The following is a 17,500-nucleotide window of genomic DNA, read 5'->3' on the forward strand; positions in this document are numbered from 1 at the left end:
ACGAGAAAAGCCTCTCGTTCGCAAGAGATGGTGGATAACAGCCAGCCGTGAAGACGTAGGGTACTGGACTGCTCGGTGGTTACCGCTCGACGTGTGGCTGGGCGAGAAGGTTGTGCCAAGGGGGAATCTCTCTCCGGTCCCTGCGAGAAGAGCCAGCAGGTCCGGATACCAAATGGCCTGTGGCCATTTTGGGAGCCACCAGGATCATCCTGAGATTCGGGTGACCAGTGCTCGACTGATCACCTTGCGAATCAGGCTGAACGGGGGAAAGGCATAGACGAAGAGGTTGTCCCAGGGGTGTTGAAGAGCGTCCTCTGCAGCTGCCCATGGGTCCGGCACGGCCGAGAAGAACACCTGGAGCTTCCTGTTGTGCCGGGTGGCGAACAGATCCACGACTGGTCGCCCCACAGGTCGAAGAGCCTTTCCGCCACGTCTGGTGTAGAGACCATTCGGTCCCTATCACCTGATTCCCGACGGCTGAGCGTGTCTGCTACTACATTCCTCTTCCTGGAATGTAGCGTGCCGACAGATCTATTGAGTGTGCCTCGGCCCACTCGTGCACCTGCCGAGTCAACTGGTACAACGGGAGAGACACTAGGCCCCCCTGTTTGTTGACGTAGGCCACCACCGTGGTGTTGTCGCACATCAACACCACTGAGTGTCCCATCAAGCGGTCCTGGAACTCTTGGAGAGCGAGAACGAACTGCCTTGAGTTCCAGTACATTGATGTGAAGGTGCTTTGTCGTTCTCGTCCCCACACTCCTGAAGTCAGCAACTCCTCCAGGTGTGCGCCCCATCCCTCGGTCGATGCGTCTGAGAACAGCTGCATGTCCGGGGGGGGAGTGCGCAGAGGCACTCCTCTTAAGAGGTTCCTGTCGTCCAGCCACCAGGCTAGGTCCTGCCTCACCTCCGGTGTCAGTGACACTGGAAAGCTTGGGGGATCCGTCGCCTGTGACCAACTCTCCTTTAGTCTCCACTGAAGAGACCGCAGGTGAAGACGCCCGCGGAGGGACTAAATTCTCGAGTGACGACAGGTGTCCGATCACGACCCTTGCCATCGCTGAGCTACCTGTCCTGCCGAGACAGGATATAACTGGTTGGCTGCCTCCCTGAATCTGCTGATCCGCGAGTCTGCGGGGAAAGACTCGCCCTGCTACCAGTGTCGACCCCTCATGCATACCCAGGTACTTCATCCTCTGCTTGGGCTCGAGATCGGACTTTTTCGAAGTTCACAACGATCCCCAGATCGCGACAGAACTCGAGCAGTCGATCCCTGTCCTGTAGCAACTGCGAGCGGGAGCTCGCCAGGGGGTACTAACCAATCGTCGAGATACCTCATCAGACGTATCCCGTGCGAATGGGCCCAAGCAGACACCAGAGTGAAACACTAGCGTGGGAACACCTGGTGGGGCGGTTGAGAGACCGAAGCAAAGTGCCCTGAACTGGTACAAAACCGTCCCGTCGAGGATGAAGCGGGGTACTTTCTGGAGGACTGATGAATGGGTATTTGGAAATACGCATCCTTCAAGTCCACTGAAAGCATGAAATCGTTCTCCCTGATGGCGTCGAGCACTGAGCGTGCCGTCTCCATCGTGAACCGGGTTCTGGCGAACAAACCGGTTCAGGAGGGGAGAGAGATCTATCACCGGGCGCCAGCCTCCCGTAGACTTTTCCACCAGGAAGAGTCAACTGTAAAAAGCCCGGTGACTGATCCGTGACGATTTCTACAGCTCCTCTTGCTCAAGCCATGGTCTGATCTCCTGTCTCAATGCTACGTCCTTCGATGACCCTGGAACGTACGACTGCTGTTGGACCGGGTTTGGAGGTGAGGGGTGGCCGAGATTCGAAGGGGTAATAGATATCCCTCCCGAAGGACATCTACAATCCAGGGTCTCGGCGCCGTTAGCGCTGCCAAGTTGCCCAATGGCTGGCCAGGCACCCCCCCACTTCCGGCAGCAGGTGAGGGGGAACGCCGTCCCTAGCGTTTCCCCCCTTTCTTCGACTTCTTCCCAGAGCCTCCACGGGAGGAGGAGGGCTGGGAGGAGGGCTGGTTACGGCTCCCCTTGGTAGAAGTCGAAGAAGACAGAGTCTTTCCCCGGGGCCCCTGGGGCTTCGACGCAGCTACCGTCTTAGCCACCGAGGGAAGCGCTAGCCGAGCTCTTAGACTTGGCCGCAGTCCGAGGCTGCCAGAAGCCTTCGAGACTGCCTGGTGAACCAGACGGTCACTGTCGTCAGTGCGCCGTCTGTCCACCGCAGCGTCCACCATCTCTCCTGGGAAGAGAGACGTGGAACTCCGTAAAGGTCCGTTGCGAAGTCCCAATAACAAAGCGCTTCACGCCCGGCCGCCCTGGAAACCCGAGTAAGGACAGCGTCCCTTCGTCGGAGAACCAGGTTGGCCCACAGGTTCACCGTCTGGTTGGGCAAGGAAGGAGATGGCTCTTCCTCCAGACTGGCAAAGTCTCCTAAAGGCCGAGTCATCTTCGGGAGAAATTCCCCGGAGTTGGCTGCGACCTTAGATACTGTGAGGGACCACAGATCTAGCCAGGAGACGGCCTGGAAAGCTGCCATGGCGGTAGATTCCAGGCCGAGTGCCTCTTGCTGCGAGAACCATAGGTTCTCGGACAGGAGCTGCTGCAAAGACACACCCGGAGTCAGCCTGGCTAACTCCGGGTTTCACCTGTTTGGGCGGCATCGGGTCTTCAGATGGCACGTTTAAAAACGCCGCTGTCGCAGCAGAGGAGGTGGGGAAGCAGCTTGCTCGACCTGCCAGACTTGAGCGAACCGTCTTGTCCGGGGAGACAAGCGATTCAACCTGGTCCAGCACTGAGTCCGCAAGCTCAGAAGCGCGCAAACCCACCGTCGGTCTGGGTTCCCTCTTCGGGCCCAGAACGACTCGAGCCGGGACGTGGGCTCGGAAGGTGGGAGCGGCGATCCTTCCGCGAGGTCGTTGTGCTGACGAATCAGCGCAATAACCTCGGCAAAGTTCCTCTGGATCTCAGGAGTGACTGCGTCCTGCGGAGTTGGACCATCCAGTCCCTCAAACAGGAGCATCTCCCGAGACCCTCCTCCCTCAAGGGGAGGAACAGCGACAGACCCCTCTCGGTCTCCTCCAACCACTTGTGCGTATGACCTGGCTGGTCCAAGAACCGTGCCTGGTACGTACGACGACGTGGTGGTGGGATCCTGCAGGGGCGCAACCTCCCCTGCACGATCACCCCTCCGCAATACCTCGCCCCTCCCGGTGTAACCCGAGGAGGTTGAAGGTATGGGAGAGGCAGACCTGAACGCTCCCTCCTCGCTCGCTGGCAGAACCAGTGGGCTTGGAAGACTGCAGGCGATCGCCAACCCAACGCGGTGGCGATCGAGCTGCAGACCTAGTCGAGCCGTCTCGCTGTGGAGAACGGCTGGGCCGAGAACACGGCCCCGGTCTCGTGTGTCAGAGGAGCTGGTGCTGGTCGCCGATACCCGATCGCTCTCTGTGAGAGTGACGGTCAGGCGACCGGCGAGCTCCACTGTCACGGTGAGACCGGTGCGTATCCTCACGGCGCGTCACGTCGCTGGTACCAGCCGTGGCTGGTGCCCGGCGAACGGGGGGACCTCTTCCCAGCCTCAGCCCGTGGCCGGTCATGGACCATCACGTCCGCCGGGTAGCCAGCTGCTCGCCGCCGCGAGAGCGAGAGCTGGTCTGGTGAGAGTCGCGTGAGCGGCTGTCACCAGTCTTCCGCTCCGTGCCGTGAACCTGACGCTGAGCGGACTCAGAGGTCTGGTTCTTGGCTGCACGGCCGCTGTTAGGCGACCGTACACTCGGTACCTCTCGCGAACGAGAGGCCGAGACGGACCCTGCTGCCGTGGCCGAACCACTAACAGCAGGTGAGGAAGTGCCGGTGTTAGCCGGCACTCCTCTGGTCCCCGTAGTCTTCTTCCTTGCGGAAGAAGAAGAGACGGGTCCTGCCCCCGAAGAAGCAGGGTGACCAGCGGAAGAACCCCCCGTCTCACCAGAGCGAGAGGGCCCTTAGAAGTTCCCGAAGGAGACTTCTTGGGGGGGGGGGGAGGACGACCTTCTTCTTCTTCGGCGGGGAGCCTTAGAAGAAAAGAAGGGGAAGAGGCGGCAGACGACGACGACGGACGAAGAAGACGATGAAGACGCGACGACACCTTTCCTCCTCTTCTTCTTCTTCCTCGCACTCCTCAGGACCGACGTCAGATCTGTCACCAGAGCGGAGCCGGGGCTGCTGTTGCCGAAGCAACAGGGCCCGGACGCACCTGTCCGGAAACAGATCAGCATCGGGAGCAGCGGCGCCAGGAACAGGAACAACGTCAGCAGGTGCAGGCATCACAGGAACGGCAGTAGAGACGGCAGGAGCAGGTACAGGAACGGCAGCAGTGGTCAACGTCACGTCCGTGAACGGCGGCTGGGCAGGCACGGCAGGTACGGCAGGCTGTGCAGGCGGTCCAGATGGACGGACCAGCGGCACAGCCATCCTTAGTACTGGTGGGAGGTCCAAGGGCGAGCTCTTCGGGCACACGAAGTCCGGTCGCGGCAGCACGGCAAACCCAGGTGGCGGCATCACACTCCCCCGAGGTACGGCGACTGGCCCCTGCACCGATGTAGTAGGTTGGTTTAGAGGGGGGACCGCGTGCGGGGTGTTTTTTTACACCAGGTGAAGGGAGGTGAAGCGTAGCCAGGTGTTGTAAGGGTCGTGGTGGTGGTCGTAACCGTCGCATGCGTGACCGCCATGGAGCCAGCGAGATGGTAGAGCAGCCCCTGGACACTCGGCACGCCCTGCAGCCCCAACGATGCCCACACCTGTCCGAGGTCGTCCTTCGCGGCAACCGCACCTGAGGAAGCAAAAGTCGGTGATTAGGAGGATCCTCTACCCGCCGCGCGCGAAGACGAACGGATAGAGGACCCAGAGTACAACTTGACGTCAGGGTATCTAGCGCCCTCCTCACACTCGACAAGTCAGGTGAGAGAAGGACCTAGAAACCCCCCCCGAAGGGGAAGGCGCCAAACGTGGAAGCTGAGCGGGTGGCAGGAAAGAAGACGAAGTGTCCGTAACCAAAGGAGTCGCGGGAGAGCTTTCCGACGACTCCTTTGCAGGCCGTTCGCTTCTTCCTGCCCTCATACAAAGGTCCACTGCGCCTCCGACCAATTATTACAAACTTCACATGGCTCGGCTCGGGTGCATTCGCGCCCCCGACACCGAGCGCACAAAATATGAGGGTCAATCTCCGGGAATGAGCGGAACTTTCCGCATTTACGCCCTTCGGTACCCGGGCATAGTCTCCGTGGGGTAGCGAGGCGAGGAGATTCCATCATTGACCAATAGATCACAATTAATTAGAAAGAGAGAAATGATTGTACTTACAATGATTCTATCATACACAAACACAACCATATACTCAGGAAAGCAAACGACGAGAAGCGGGCAGAGAGCGTCGAACACACACGTCCACTCGCTGTGAGGCCGAAAGCAAAAGTGGTTTGTTTACCTCCCAGTCGCGCGCGCGCGCCTGTCGGACAAGCAGTTAACTACCGAACCCCTTGTTCGAAAGCTTACGACCTATCCAGCTGCCGCTAGTACCTTCCTATTGTAAAAGGACCGAAGGTTTGTATGCCGTGTCGGAACAATCAAGCATTCTGCGAGATTTCCGATTATCGTAGTAACAATTATCTGGGATTCTCGTCTCGCCCACTCAGGACCGTGGTTTCGCCCAAGTATTTGCAGATCGTAGAAGACCAGAACACCCAGAGAGTGCTAGAAACTCCGAAGAATTGTAAGCACTCGGGGAAACCCCCACCAAATTCGTCAGACGATCATCAGGTGGTGGTCATCCCAATTCCCGTAGAAATCAAGGATAGGGCAAGATTCTTCCTCAACAACGGGTACTTACGTCCGGTAGGGCCTGAAGGTCCCTCCAGGAATGCAGTCCCCGACGTGGAATCCTATGGAGAATGCTCTGCAGGATCCCTCCCCTTCCTGTCACAGCCATAGGGAGAGAGGGAATGGGGGAGGAAGATTGGATACTCACTCGCCTTCCCAGCGGAACTAGCAGTCGGAGAAGCGAGTAGGGGCAGACATCACCGTATGGTGATGGCCACTCAGTCTAAGAAAATGTTACCGTCTGGAGAAAACGTTTTCCCGAGGAAGGTTACGAACTCGTACTGTAGGCTAAACGTCTGCTGCCACCGTGACCATGGTCTGGGTGGGGCTGAGCAAGCACTTGACAGGAGAGAGCCGATACCGTCCTCTGACGCGTCCCAGTCCTCATCGAGATCGAAACCTCTCAAGAGTACCGAAGGGGGAGCCCACCCTGGTCTCTGCGTGCGTGGTCCAGCAGGACCGTCACGTGAACAGCGGTGATGGTCACTCCAAGAGTCTGGGAAGCGTCATCATCCTCGCCAGGCCCCCACCGTCTCCTCCAACCACTTGAGCAAGGATCTGTTGGTCCCAAAACCAAACCAGGCTCGTGCATTCATCACAGTCACTCCTGTTCGCCTCGTTCCTCCCGGTGTAGCCTGAGAAGGTTGAAGGGACAGGTGAGGGAGACCTGACGCTCCTACCCTTCCTACTAGCAGAACCAGTAGGCTGGGAGGACTGCAGGCGATCACCAATCCATGGTGGCGATCGAGCTGCAGGTCTGGACCAGCGGTCTTCTAGCGGAGAAGTGATGGACCAAGGAACGGAGCGTTGGTCTCTTGCATCAGGGGAGCTGCTACAAGCGCTCCACCCCTGCCTACCAACAGAACTGGTAGGCTGGGAGGACTGTAGGCGATCACCAACCCACGGTGATGATCGTGCTGCCGGTCTGGACCAGCGGTCTTCTTATGGAGAAGCACTGGACCAAGGACGGAGCGTTGATCTCTTGCGTCAGGAGAGCTGCTACAAGCGCTCCTCCCCTGCCTACCAGCAGAACCGGTAGGCTTGGAGGAATGCAGGCGATCACCAACCATGGTGGCGGTCGAGCTGCAGGTCTGGACCAGCAGTTTCCTTCCAGAGAAGCGCTGGACCGAGGACGGTAGCGTATGTCTCATGCATCAGGGGAGCTGCTACCAGTCGTGCGAGCCATCCGGTCCCAGTGGGAGCGACAGTCTGGTGACTGGTAGTGTCCACTAACGCGGTGAGAGCGAGCACCGTCCTCTCAACGCGCCCAGGTGAGGGTAAACCAAGTCCAGGCGAGACTGAATCAGGTCCAGGCGAGGCTGGACCAAGTCCAGGTGCAGCTGGACCCGGTGGCCAGCGAGGGGAGCCTCTTCCCAGCCTCGCTACGTGAACGGTCTGGTGGGAACGTCACGTCAACCCTGGGAACCGGCAGATTGCCGCGAGAGCGATTGCTGGCCTGGCGGGAGTCGCCTGAGCGACTGCCACCAGTCTTCCGCTCCGTGCCTGGGTCCTCGCGGCGAGCAGGCTCGACTGCCTGGACCCTGTCTGCACAGTCACCAGCGGGCGACCGTACACTCGGTACCTCTTGCGAACGAGCGGCCAAGACGGTCCCTGGCGCCGAGGCAGAACCTCTGGCACCAGGAGAGGAGGTACCGGTGTTAGCCGGTACCCCTCCAGTCCCCGTCTTCTTCCTTGAGGAAGGAGAGATGGGCCCCGTTCCCGAAGGAACAGGAGGACCAGCGGAAGCCCCAACTGTCCCACTCCCTTAGAGGTCTCTGAGCGAGACTTCTTAAGGGGGGAGGAGGCTACCTTCTTCTTCTTCTTCAGCTCAGGGGCCTCGGAAGTCAAAGGGGAAGAGGCGGCAGAAGACGACGGCAACACCTTCCTCTTCTTCCTGGACTTCCTCTTCGCCAGTTTCCTCAGGACAACCAACAGGTCCTCCATCCAGGACAGAGTTGGGGCAGTTTCGGTAGCAACACAGCTTAACTGCACCTGTCCGGAGGGACCTGCGGGAGCAGCAGTGGAGAGAACGCTTCCTTGAGGAGGGCTACGAAACTCTTACCTGGCAGGTGAAGCGTCTGCCACTGGTCGGTCGCGCGAACGCGACCGTCGTCTGGGTGGGGCTGAGCGTGCAACTGACAGGCGACAGCCGATACCGTCCTCCGACTCTTCCAAGTCCTCGTTGAGGCCGAAACTTCTCTGAAAGAAAAGGATTAATTAAAAGAGGGCTGGATGGCCCGCCTCCACCGGTCTCTGTGTGCATGGCCCCGTGGGAACATCACGTCAACCCTGGGCACCGGATGATCACTGCGAGAGCGATTGCCGGTCTGGCGAGAGTCACCCAAGTGACTCCTACCATCTTCCGCTCCGTGCCTGGGTCCTGACACGGTGAGCGTACTCAGCAGTCTGGACCCTGGCTGCACGGTTACCAGTGGGTGACCGTACACTCGGTAACACTCGCAAGCGGGCGGCTGAGACGGTTCCTGGTCCGGAGGTGGAACCTCCAGAACCAGGAGAGGGGATACTAGTGGTGGCCGGTACCTCCATGGTCCCCGTCTGCTTCTTCCCCGAGGAAGGAGAGACGGGCCCCGTTCCTGGAGGAACGGGAGGACCAGCGGAAGACCCACCTGTCTCACCGGAGCGAGACAGACCCTTAGAAGTCCCGTGACGAGACTTCTTGGGGGGGGGGGGTCACTTTCTCTTTTACGGCAAAGCCTTAAAAGTCAAGGGGAGGAGGCATGAAGATATGATGATCTCGAAGAGGGGGATGACGACACTTGACAAGCTCTCTTCCTCTTCGGTTCCTCTGAATTCTGCCAGACTTCTACCATCAGTAGATAAACCTCACAGAGCAGCGCGACAGCTTCGTCCAGTGACATAGCTCCCAGGTAGTAGTGGTAATGAATATGATTATCAGCAGGGGAACAGTACACACACTCGAGGATCGGTACACAACATGCAATGAGTCATAGGTACAATTCCAAGGTTAGGATAACCAATACGAAGAGCATCCAACCAATACTGCTGAAAACACAATCACCACTAGTCTGCAAAATAAGGAAAAAAAATTAAAGTAATGAGGATACTCCTCAGCATCCTAGGGCACTGCCCTCCGAAGTGAGAGGAGATCCCCCAACATCAACACCGCACGCCCATCCTTCTACCTTCTTCCAATAGTAAGTGAAAGGAAGAAGGAGAAGGGAAATTACCATAACAAAACGCGGACAAACCTTTGAAGTTCCCTCGCTAATTCCCAAGCGTAAGCGTAATTTCTGGATGAATACATGTCCCGTTACAGGATCAATATCACTTACGTTAAATACATGTCTCATCCTCACGTTAAATACATATCTCGTCCTCATGCAGGTCTGAGCCAGTGTTAAAGGGCGAAAGAATGTAAAATGTTATTGTTAGTATACAATAAGGTTTTGTACATACTTACCTGGCAGATATATACTTAGCTTTACGTCTCTGATGTCGCGACAGAATTCAAAACTCGCGGCACACGCGACAGGTAGGTCAGGTGATCTACCTTACCCGCCGCTGGGTGGCGGCTGTAAGAACCAATCTCCCTTTCCAGCCAGAATTTTTCTCTTCCACCTGTCTCCTGAGGGGAGGCTGGGAGGGCCATCAATCGTATATATCTACCAGGTAAGTATGTACAAAACCTTATTGTATACTAACAATAACATTTTTGTACATGAACTTTCCTGTCAGATATATACTTAGCTGATTGACACCCTTGGTGGAGGGAAAGAGACAGCAATATAAATATGGAAAAAGGGGAAAACAACACTTGTTGTAGGATGTAAAATACAACCTTGGTTCTTACCTGTTTAGGCAGAAGACTTCATAGTTACTGTCTATGAGTCTGCGTTGCCTGAAGAGCTTCAGCGAGGGCGTGACCTACAGCTGACAGACTCTTTGGGTCTATCAAAGGGATTTGGTTATCCGCTTACTTGATAGAATCCGAGCAGGATCTTGTCAAAGGGGATTCGCCCACTTATATGACAGAACCTAACCACTATCATTGCAAGGAGCTCAAACATAAACCGATCACCTAACCAATCTAATCATTGTTAGACATACGACATGAAAGACATGCCTACCCACATGCTCTTTCAAACAACCAAAAAACTTACAACCTAAACAAGGGGGAAAATATATACTACAAAGGATATGTCTCAGCTCCCTGCCCCAGCACCGAATCCGCCGATACGTACGGGCCTAACGCGAAGCACTTTTCATACGTAATTTTGACGTCTCTCAGATAGTGGTTTACGAAGACTGAGTTGCAATGCCAGAATGTTGCCTTCATAATATTACTCAGGGATATGTTTTTGTTGAAAGTTAATGACGTGGCAATAGCTCTTACCTCATGAGCTTTGACCTTAAGACGTTTGAATTGACTTTCATCACATATCGCATGTGCTTCTTTCACCAGGCTTCTGATAAAGAAAGAAAGCGCATTCTTCGAAAGAGTCCTCCTTGGATCTCTTACAGAGCACCAAAGGTTGACATCATTGCCCTTAAGTTTTTTCTTTCTCTGCAGATAAAATTTTAAACTTCGTACTGGGCAAAGTGACCTTTCTGCTTCCTCGCCAACTAAGGCAGACAAACCTTGGACTTCAAAACTCCTAGGCCAAGGATTTGAGGGGTTCTCGTTCTTAGCCAAGAACGAAGGTAGGAATGCACAGATAGCTGCATCTCCTCTGAATCCCACATTTCCTTCTAATGCATGGAGTTCACTAATCCTCTTTGCGGAAGCCAATGCCATGAGAAAAAGTGTCTTCCTCGTGAGGTCTCTAAAAGAGGCAGACTGAGGCGGTTCGAACTTAGGGGACCTCAGAACGTAGCACTACATCCAGATTCCAACTCGGAATCTCTGGCGAAACCTTTTTGGATGTTTCAAAAGATCTTATTAGATCATGAAGGTCCTTGTCTTCTGAAATGTTTAAGTTTCTGTGCCTAAACACTGCAGACAGCATGCTACGATAACCTTTAATGGTTGATACCGCCAGTCCACTTTTCTCCCTAAGGAAAAGTAAGAAGTCTGCTATTTGGGTTACAGAGGTACTGGAAGAGAAAAGTGGTGGTTCCTACACCACCGTCGAAGACGTCCCACTTCGATTGGTAGACTCTAAGGGTAGAAGGCCTTCTTGCTGCTGCGATAGCCGTTGCAACTCTTGCAGAAAACCCTCTCGTTCTGACCAAACTTTTGACAGTCTGAAGCCAGTCAGATCTAGAGCGGGGAGGTTTTTGTGATACCTGTCGAAGTGGGGTTGTCTGAGCAGATCGATCCTCTGTGGTAATGCTCGGAAAATCTACTAACCATTCCAGTACCTCTGTGAACCATACTTGTGCGGGCCAGAACGGGGCTACCAGCGTCATCCTTGCTGCCTCCGATTCTGCAAATTTCTTGAGTCTCTCTCCCAGTATCTCTCCCAGTATCTTGAATGGAGGAAAAGCATACATGTCTAGGCCCTTCCAATCTAGGAGAAAAGCATCTATCGACACTGCCCTCGGGTCTGATATCGGAGAGCAGTAGTTGGCTATCCTCGCATTCTTGGCTGTGGCGAAGAGGTCTATATGAGGCCTGCCCCAAAGATTCCACAGGTCCTGGCAAACATCCTCGTGAAGAGTCCACTCTGCAGGCAGGACTTGATCTTTCCTGCTTAGGAGGTCTGCTCTGACGTTCTTTTCTCCCTGTACGAACCTGGTAAGGAGACAAATCTTCCTTTCCTCTGCCCACAGCAGAAGTTCTTTTGCTGTCTCGTACAGGGAGAAGGAGTGAGTCCCCCCTTGCTTCCTGATGTATGCCAGGGCCGTGGTGTTGTCCGAGTTGATCTGTACTGCCGAAGCTAGGACGTAGGGCTCGAATGCTTTCAAAGCTAGCCAAACAGCCATCAGCTCTTTCTTGTTGATGTGCCAGGTCACCTGTTCTTTCTTCCAGGTGCCTGACACTTCTCTTGAGCCTAGCGTTGCTCCCCAACCTGTTTCCGACGCGTCGGAATACAACACTTGGTTGGGGTTCGGAATGTGAAGGGACATCCCTTCTGCAAACCTGAGAGGGTTCGCCCACCAAGAGAGGTCCTTCTTGATTTCTCTTGAGATCTCGAAGGAGAACTCTAGGTTTTGCGAACGACACCTCCAGTTTCGATGTAGAAAGAACTGGAGAGGTCTGAGGTGCAACCTTCCTAGAGAAAAGGAATTGCTCCAACGATGGAGAGTGTCCCCAAACAAAACTCATCCACTCCCTCGCTGTGCATACGTCTTTCTCTAGGAAGGCTTTGACTTTCTCTGACCCTCGGGCTATCCTTTCTGGAGACGGAAAAGCCCGAAAATCCAGAGAAACCATCCGAATCCCCAGATAGATACGATCTTGACTGGGGATCAACTGAGACTTTTGAAAGTTCACCAAAAGTCCCAGAGAACTCGCCATGAAAAGGGTCTTTTGTAGGTCCTCCAAACATCTTTTCTGTGACTTGGCTCTGATTAGCCAGTCGTCCAAGTAAAGGGACACTCTGACTCCCTCCAAATGTAGCCATCTTGCTACATTTTTTTTCATAGTCCTGTGAAGACCTGAGGGGCTGTTGAAAGGCCGAAACACAAGGCCCTGAACTGGAATATCCTTCCTCCCATCATGAACCTGAGGTATTTCCTTGAAGAAGGATGGATAGGCACATGGAAGTAAGCGTCCTGAAGATCTAGGGACACCATCCAATCCCCTGGACGAAGAGCCGCCAACACTGAGGATGTCGTCTCCATGGCGAACTTCCTCTTTTCTACAAAGAAATTCAGGGCGCTTACATCCAGAACCGGTCTCCATCCTCCTGAGGCTTTTGGAACTAGAAATAGGCGGTTGTAAAAGCCCGCTGAGCATGGGTCGCTCACTAGCTCTATAGCCTCTTTCTCTAACATTTGTTCCACTGCCTGTGTTAGAGCGAGGCTCATGATGGGATCCCTGTACCTGGCCACCAACTCCCTCGGAGTCGTCATCAAAGGTAGTCTTTCCGTAAAGGGAATCAGGTATCCTTTCCGGATAATAGAGAGGGACCAGTTGTCCACTCCTCTCTTTGCCCAGGCTTCCGAGAATCTTAGAAGCCTGGCACCTACTGATGTCTGGAGGACTACTTCCCTACTTCTTAGCTCTGGAAGAGCGTGAGAAGGATCTACCTCTCTTGAAGGGTCTATTACCTCTAGAGGTAGAGGCTCCTAGAAGGAGGGCCCCCGTCGAAAGGGCCTTCCTGTCTAGCTGGAGTCTCCTCTTAGTCTTCGTCTGGAAGGAGGTCCTAGGTTTCCGTGCCGACTGAGCGAGCATGTCTTGAGTCGCCTTCGCAGAGATAGATCCTGAGATGTCCTGGATTATCTTCTTCGGGAAGAGAAGAGGCGAGAGCTGCAAATATAGAAGCGAGGCTCTTTGAGCATGCGAGACGGACTTAGTAAGAAAAGAGCAGAAGACTGATCTCTTCTTAAGAACCCCTGCTCCAAACAGGGAGGCTACTTCGCTCGATCCATCTCTAACTGCCTTATCTATGCACGTCAGAACACTGTTGAGATCCTCTGGCGAAATGGAATCCGGGTTCTGAGTTCTTTTTAGCCAAAGACCCCCAAAGACCAGTCAAGGAAGTTGAAGACTTCCAAGACTCTGAACATTCCCTTCAACAGGTGGTCGAGCTCGTTCATAGCCCAGGTAGTCTTAGCAGACAAGAGAGCCGAGCGTCGTGCTGCATCCACCAGTGAAGAGAAGTCCGCGTCTGCAGATGACGGAAGACCCAGGCCTAGGGGTTCTCCAGACTCATACCAAAAACCTAGTCTGCCCGTAAGCTTGGAAGGAGGGAAAGAAAACACAGTCTTCCCTTTCTCCTCCTTAGAAAGCAGCCAATCACCAAAACCTCTCAAAGCCTTTTTCATTGAGGATGGTGGCTTCATCCTCACCCACAAGAGGAAACCTTCGTCTTCTTAGAAGTCGAGAATAACGAGAGAGGAGACAGAGGAGCGACGGGAGTAAGGGAGTCTCCAAACTCTTGAAGAAGGAGATCTGTAAGGATCTTATAGACGATACCGAAAAACCCTTAACTAAATCCTCTTCTGAAGGTTCCACTTCATGCCACCTACCGAAGAACCCTCGGCTTCCTTACGAGAGCAGTTGGACTTCTCTAAAGAAGTGCGTCTATCAAGGGAGTGTCTGGCAGCCGTCTGGCGCCTGTCAGGGGAAGCCAAAGCTTCGGGAGAGCTCCTCTCGAATGCGTCCTTCCTACTCTGATGAGTGCGTCCTCTTTGATCCTGAAGTCTACTCCTAGATTCCCGGGAGTCCAAAGAGGAGCGCCTGCTAGGAGAGGAGAGCCTACTATGCTCAAGGCGCCTAACAGGATCCATGCACCTGTCCAAAGGAGAGCGGCTGCCTGGCGAACTGCGCCTACAATGAGGAGAACGCCTTACTAGGCTCTTGGCGCCTACCTACAGGAGAGCGAATCCCTGGAGAAGATCGCCTACTCGTAGCCGGCGTCTACCATGCTCCACAACCTTAGATCGAGACGCGTGGGTCTCTGCAAAAAGATAGTCTCTCAACCGAGACATATCTTTCAGGCTCTTTACGCCGTGTCCTGAACCAGAGCGGCTAATAGGAAAGAGCCGCGCATCATCAGGAGAAAAGTGCCTATCTTCCGCACCGCGCTTGGAAGCGGGAGAGCGTCTACTTGGGGAGTAGCGCCTACCAGGCTCTAGGCGCCTAACATAAGGAGAGATACTGTCTCTTGAAAGAATCCATGAAAAGAGGAGGCTCTCTTATCCGGAGATTGAAGGATCTTCGGAAAGGAGCGAGAAGACGAAGCTGTACGCTTATCTTTAGACGAGCGCCTACTAGGCGCTAGATCCCTTTCTACTGGAGAAATGAAGTCGCCAGGAGAAAGCTTCTTGGGCGAATGTCGCCTGGAAGACGACAAGCGTCTGTCGAGGGAAGAGCGCCTCCTTCCATCCGCTGTTACAGGAGAGAGAGCCGCCTCCGACTGAGAAGGTAACGCAGGCGAAGGTATCCTAGACTTCTTGACGGGGAGCGAGACGTCCTTCTTACGACGCTTACCTCTAGCCAAGGAGCCCGCCAGCGCCGAAATCTGAGCTTGCAGCCCCGCAAGAATCCGAGCTGGAAATCTTGCAAAATCCTCCACAGGTGAAGAGGATCGAAGCCTACTCTGAGGCGAGAACTCCTGCTCCCTCCTGGGTTTCTTGATATCCACTTCCGGCTCTTCTGGAAAACATTCCGGGCTGGAAGGAAAGGCGCAAGGAGCCTTCCAGGCTCTCTTCAGCGGTCGCGATGAATCCGAGGCGCTCCATCCTCTTCTAGGCGAAGGTGAGGAAGAAGAAGAGAAGCATTGGCGCAATACCTCCTTCTTCGCGCGAACAAGGGCAGCCTGGGTACGAACATCAGGATCTACCGAGGGGACGCCTGATCGGTGGGAGTTCTCCCTAACCTTCCTGCGGCTGTTGACTTTCCTCCTCCACTGGGACTGGGAGTCTGGAAGAGGTCTAGACCTGGAAGCATTAAGGAGCCGATCAGACGCACCCTCCACTGCACTGGGGTCACTGCACAATTCACCTTCACTATCACTCTTACCTTGCAACGAACGAATCTTCTTCTCCATGCTAAGGATCGTGGCTCTCATGTTGCACTTCCGAAGTCGTATCTTTAGGTTCGATGCAGGGCGCAGGAGCTGAAACTGGAGAAGGATCTAATGCTACAACAGGATTGTCTACTTCTACCTCGCTAATACGAGACTTACTAGAACTTCTAGACGAAGCTTTTCTCACCCTGTCTTTCTCCAACTTCCTCAAGTAGGAAGAAAGAGCCTTCCATTCACCCCTCATCCAACTTCTCACACTCATTACACGGGTTAACAAAAGAACATTCTTTTCCTCTACATTTCAAGCATACTGTGTGAGGATCTACCGTAGCTTTCGGTAGCCTCACCTTGCATTCATCCATAGAACACACCCTAAACATAGAAGATTTCTTAACCTCTACATCAGACATCTTGAAATCAAAGAAAAATCCAAACCAATATCAAAAAACAATCCACAAGTGCGTATGCCAAGCCAACAAGATCAGGTACTTCACCGAAAGTCAATCCAAATAAATCCAAGGCAACGAGAATCGAATAAAACTGTCAGGAGGTAACAACCACAGGTGTAGTCGTCACCGGCGACACAAAAATTCTGGCTGGAAAGGGAGATTGGTTCTTACAGCCGCCACCCAGCGGCGGGTAAGGTAGATCACCTGACCTACCTGTCGCGTGTGCCGCGAGTTTTGAATTCTGTCGTGACGTCAGAGACGTAAAGCTAAGTATATATCTGACAGGAAAGTTCATGTACAAAATAATATGTTGGCATACCTTAGCTGCCGACTCTTAACACAAGTAGAGGGGCAGTTACAAAGGCTATCACAAAAAGTGGGTTTGTATATTAATTGAAAAACAAGGACAACCTTTGCTTAATATTAATATTAAACACCGTATATGCATAATTATTAAACACAAAAAATAAACCAAAAGGATCCCACCGGGAAAAAAGATCAACGACCAGTCAGCCGGAGCTCACGAACACAAATCTTCATCAGAAGACAGCCGAAAGCAAAGTGGAGTGTTTACATCCTGGCAGGCTAGCCCCACGGTAGTTACTGCCTAACCACCTTGTTCAATATTCAACGGCCGTAATTCCTGCTACGCCGTAAGTACATTCCTTATGTTAAAGGACCGAAGGTTTGTATTACATGTCAGAACAATCCCTTTTTTTTATCAATTCCATCATGAAATACAGTACTTGTTGTGATAAAACTATTAAAAAAAAAAAAGTATAAAAATTTGTTGTGGGGTTTTCTTGAGTTATAACTAACAAAATAAGCAGTTTTAAGAATTTTTATAGGGGTTTCAATTATTCATGGCTTCTAGCTATTCATGGGGGTTTAGTATGCATCCCTTGCAAATATGGGGGGGAACACTGTATTTCCAAAATTTCATGTACTGCAAATTTATAAGCTCAAATACAATTTTTGTTCATTTAAGTTGTATTGACATCCTATAATTGTGGTTAAATCATATTTTGGCCACTCAGCGAGCTCTAAATTATATGACATGAATAAATATTCAGTAACCTAAGTAAGACCAGGCAACTCATTACTGTACGTATTTAAAAAAAATTGAACAATCAAACTCTCAACAATATCATCAACCCAACACAACTAAATGCATTTCAGACCTATATATAAAAGTACCAACAAAAATTATACAACTCAATAGATATTTACCTTTTCCTGAGCTCTGACACAATGGCCAGTATATCTACTGTGGTAAATGTACTCTTCATCTTGATGATCGGAATTTCTTCATGAATGGAGAAAACTGAAATTTAAAAAATTTTAGTAAAATTTAAAATTTCATGAACACTTTAAAATTCTAGACTTCCTGTTCTTGCAATAGCTTTAAATTACATATCCTTGCAACTGTTAGACCATTCAAATTGAGACAATAATCTAAAAGATGATTCCAACTAAGCTAAACAATAACTTTTATTTCATAACCATATACTACTATAGCTGAGACTCATGGTTTCTTGGGCCATAT

General features: G+C 52.7%; 1 protein-coding gene across 1 annotated transcript in view; it reads right to left on the reverse strand.

The window, feature by feature from the left end:
• LOC135206141 (ribosome quality control complex subunit NEMF-like) overlaps positions 1-17,500 on the reverse strand; it is a 97,789-nt gene that overhangs the window by 78,894 nt on the left and 1,395 nt on the right. The window contains exon 2 of the mRNA XM_064237398.1: positions 17,185-17,278. Within this exon, the coding sequence (XP_064093468.1) occupies positions 17,185-17,243 (59 nt within the window). The 5' untranslated portion in view covers positions 17,244-17,278. The remainder of the gene's footprint in view (positions 1-17,184; positions 17,279-17,500) is intronic.

The sequence above is a fragment of the Macrobrachium nipponense genome, chromosome 29 (genome assembly GCF_015104395.2).
Source record: "Macrobrachium nipponense isolate FS-2020 chromosome 29, ASM1510439v2, whole genome shotgun sequence".
Lineage (NCBI taxonomy): Eukaryota > Metazoa > Arthropoda > Malacostraca > Decapoda > Palaemonidae > Macrobrachium > Macrobrachium nipponense.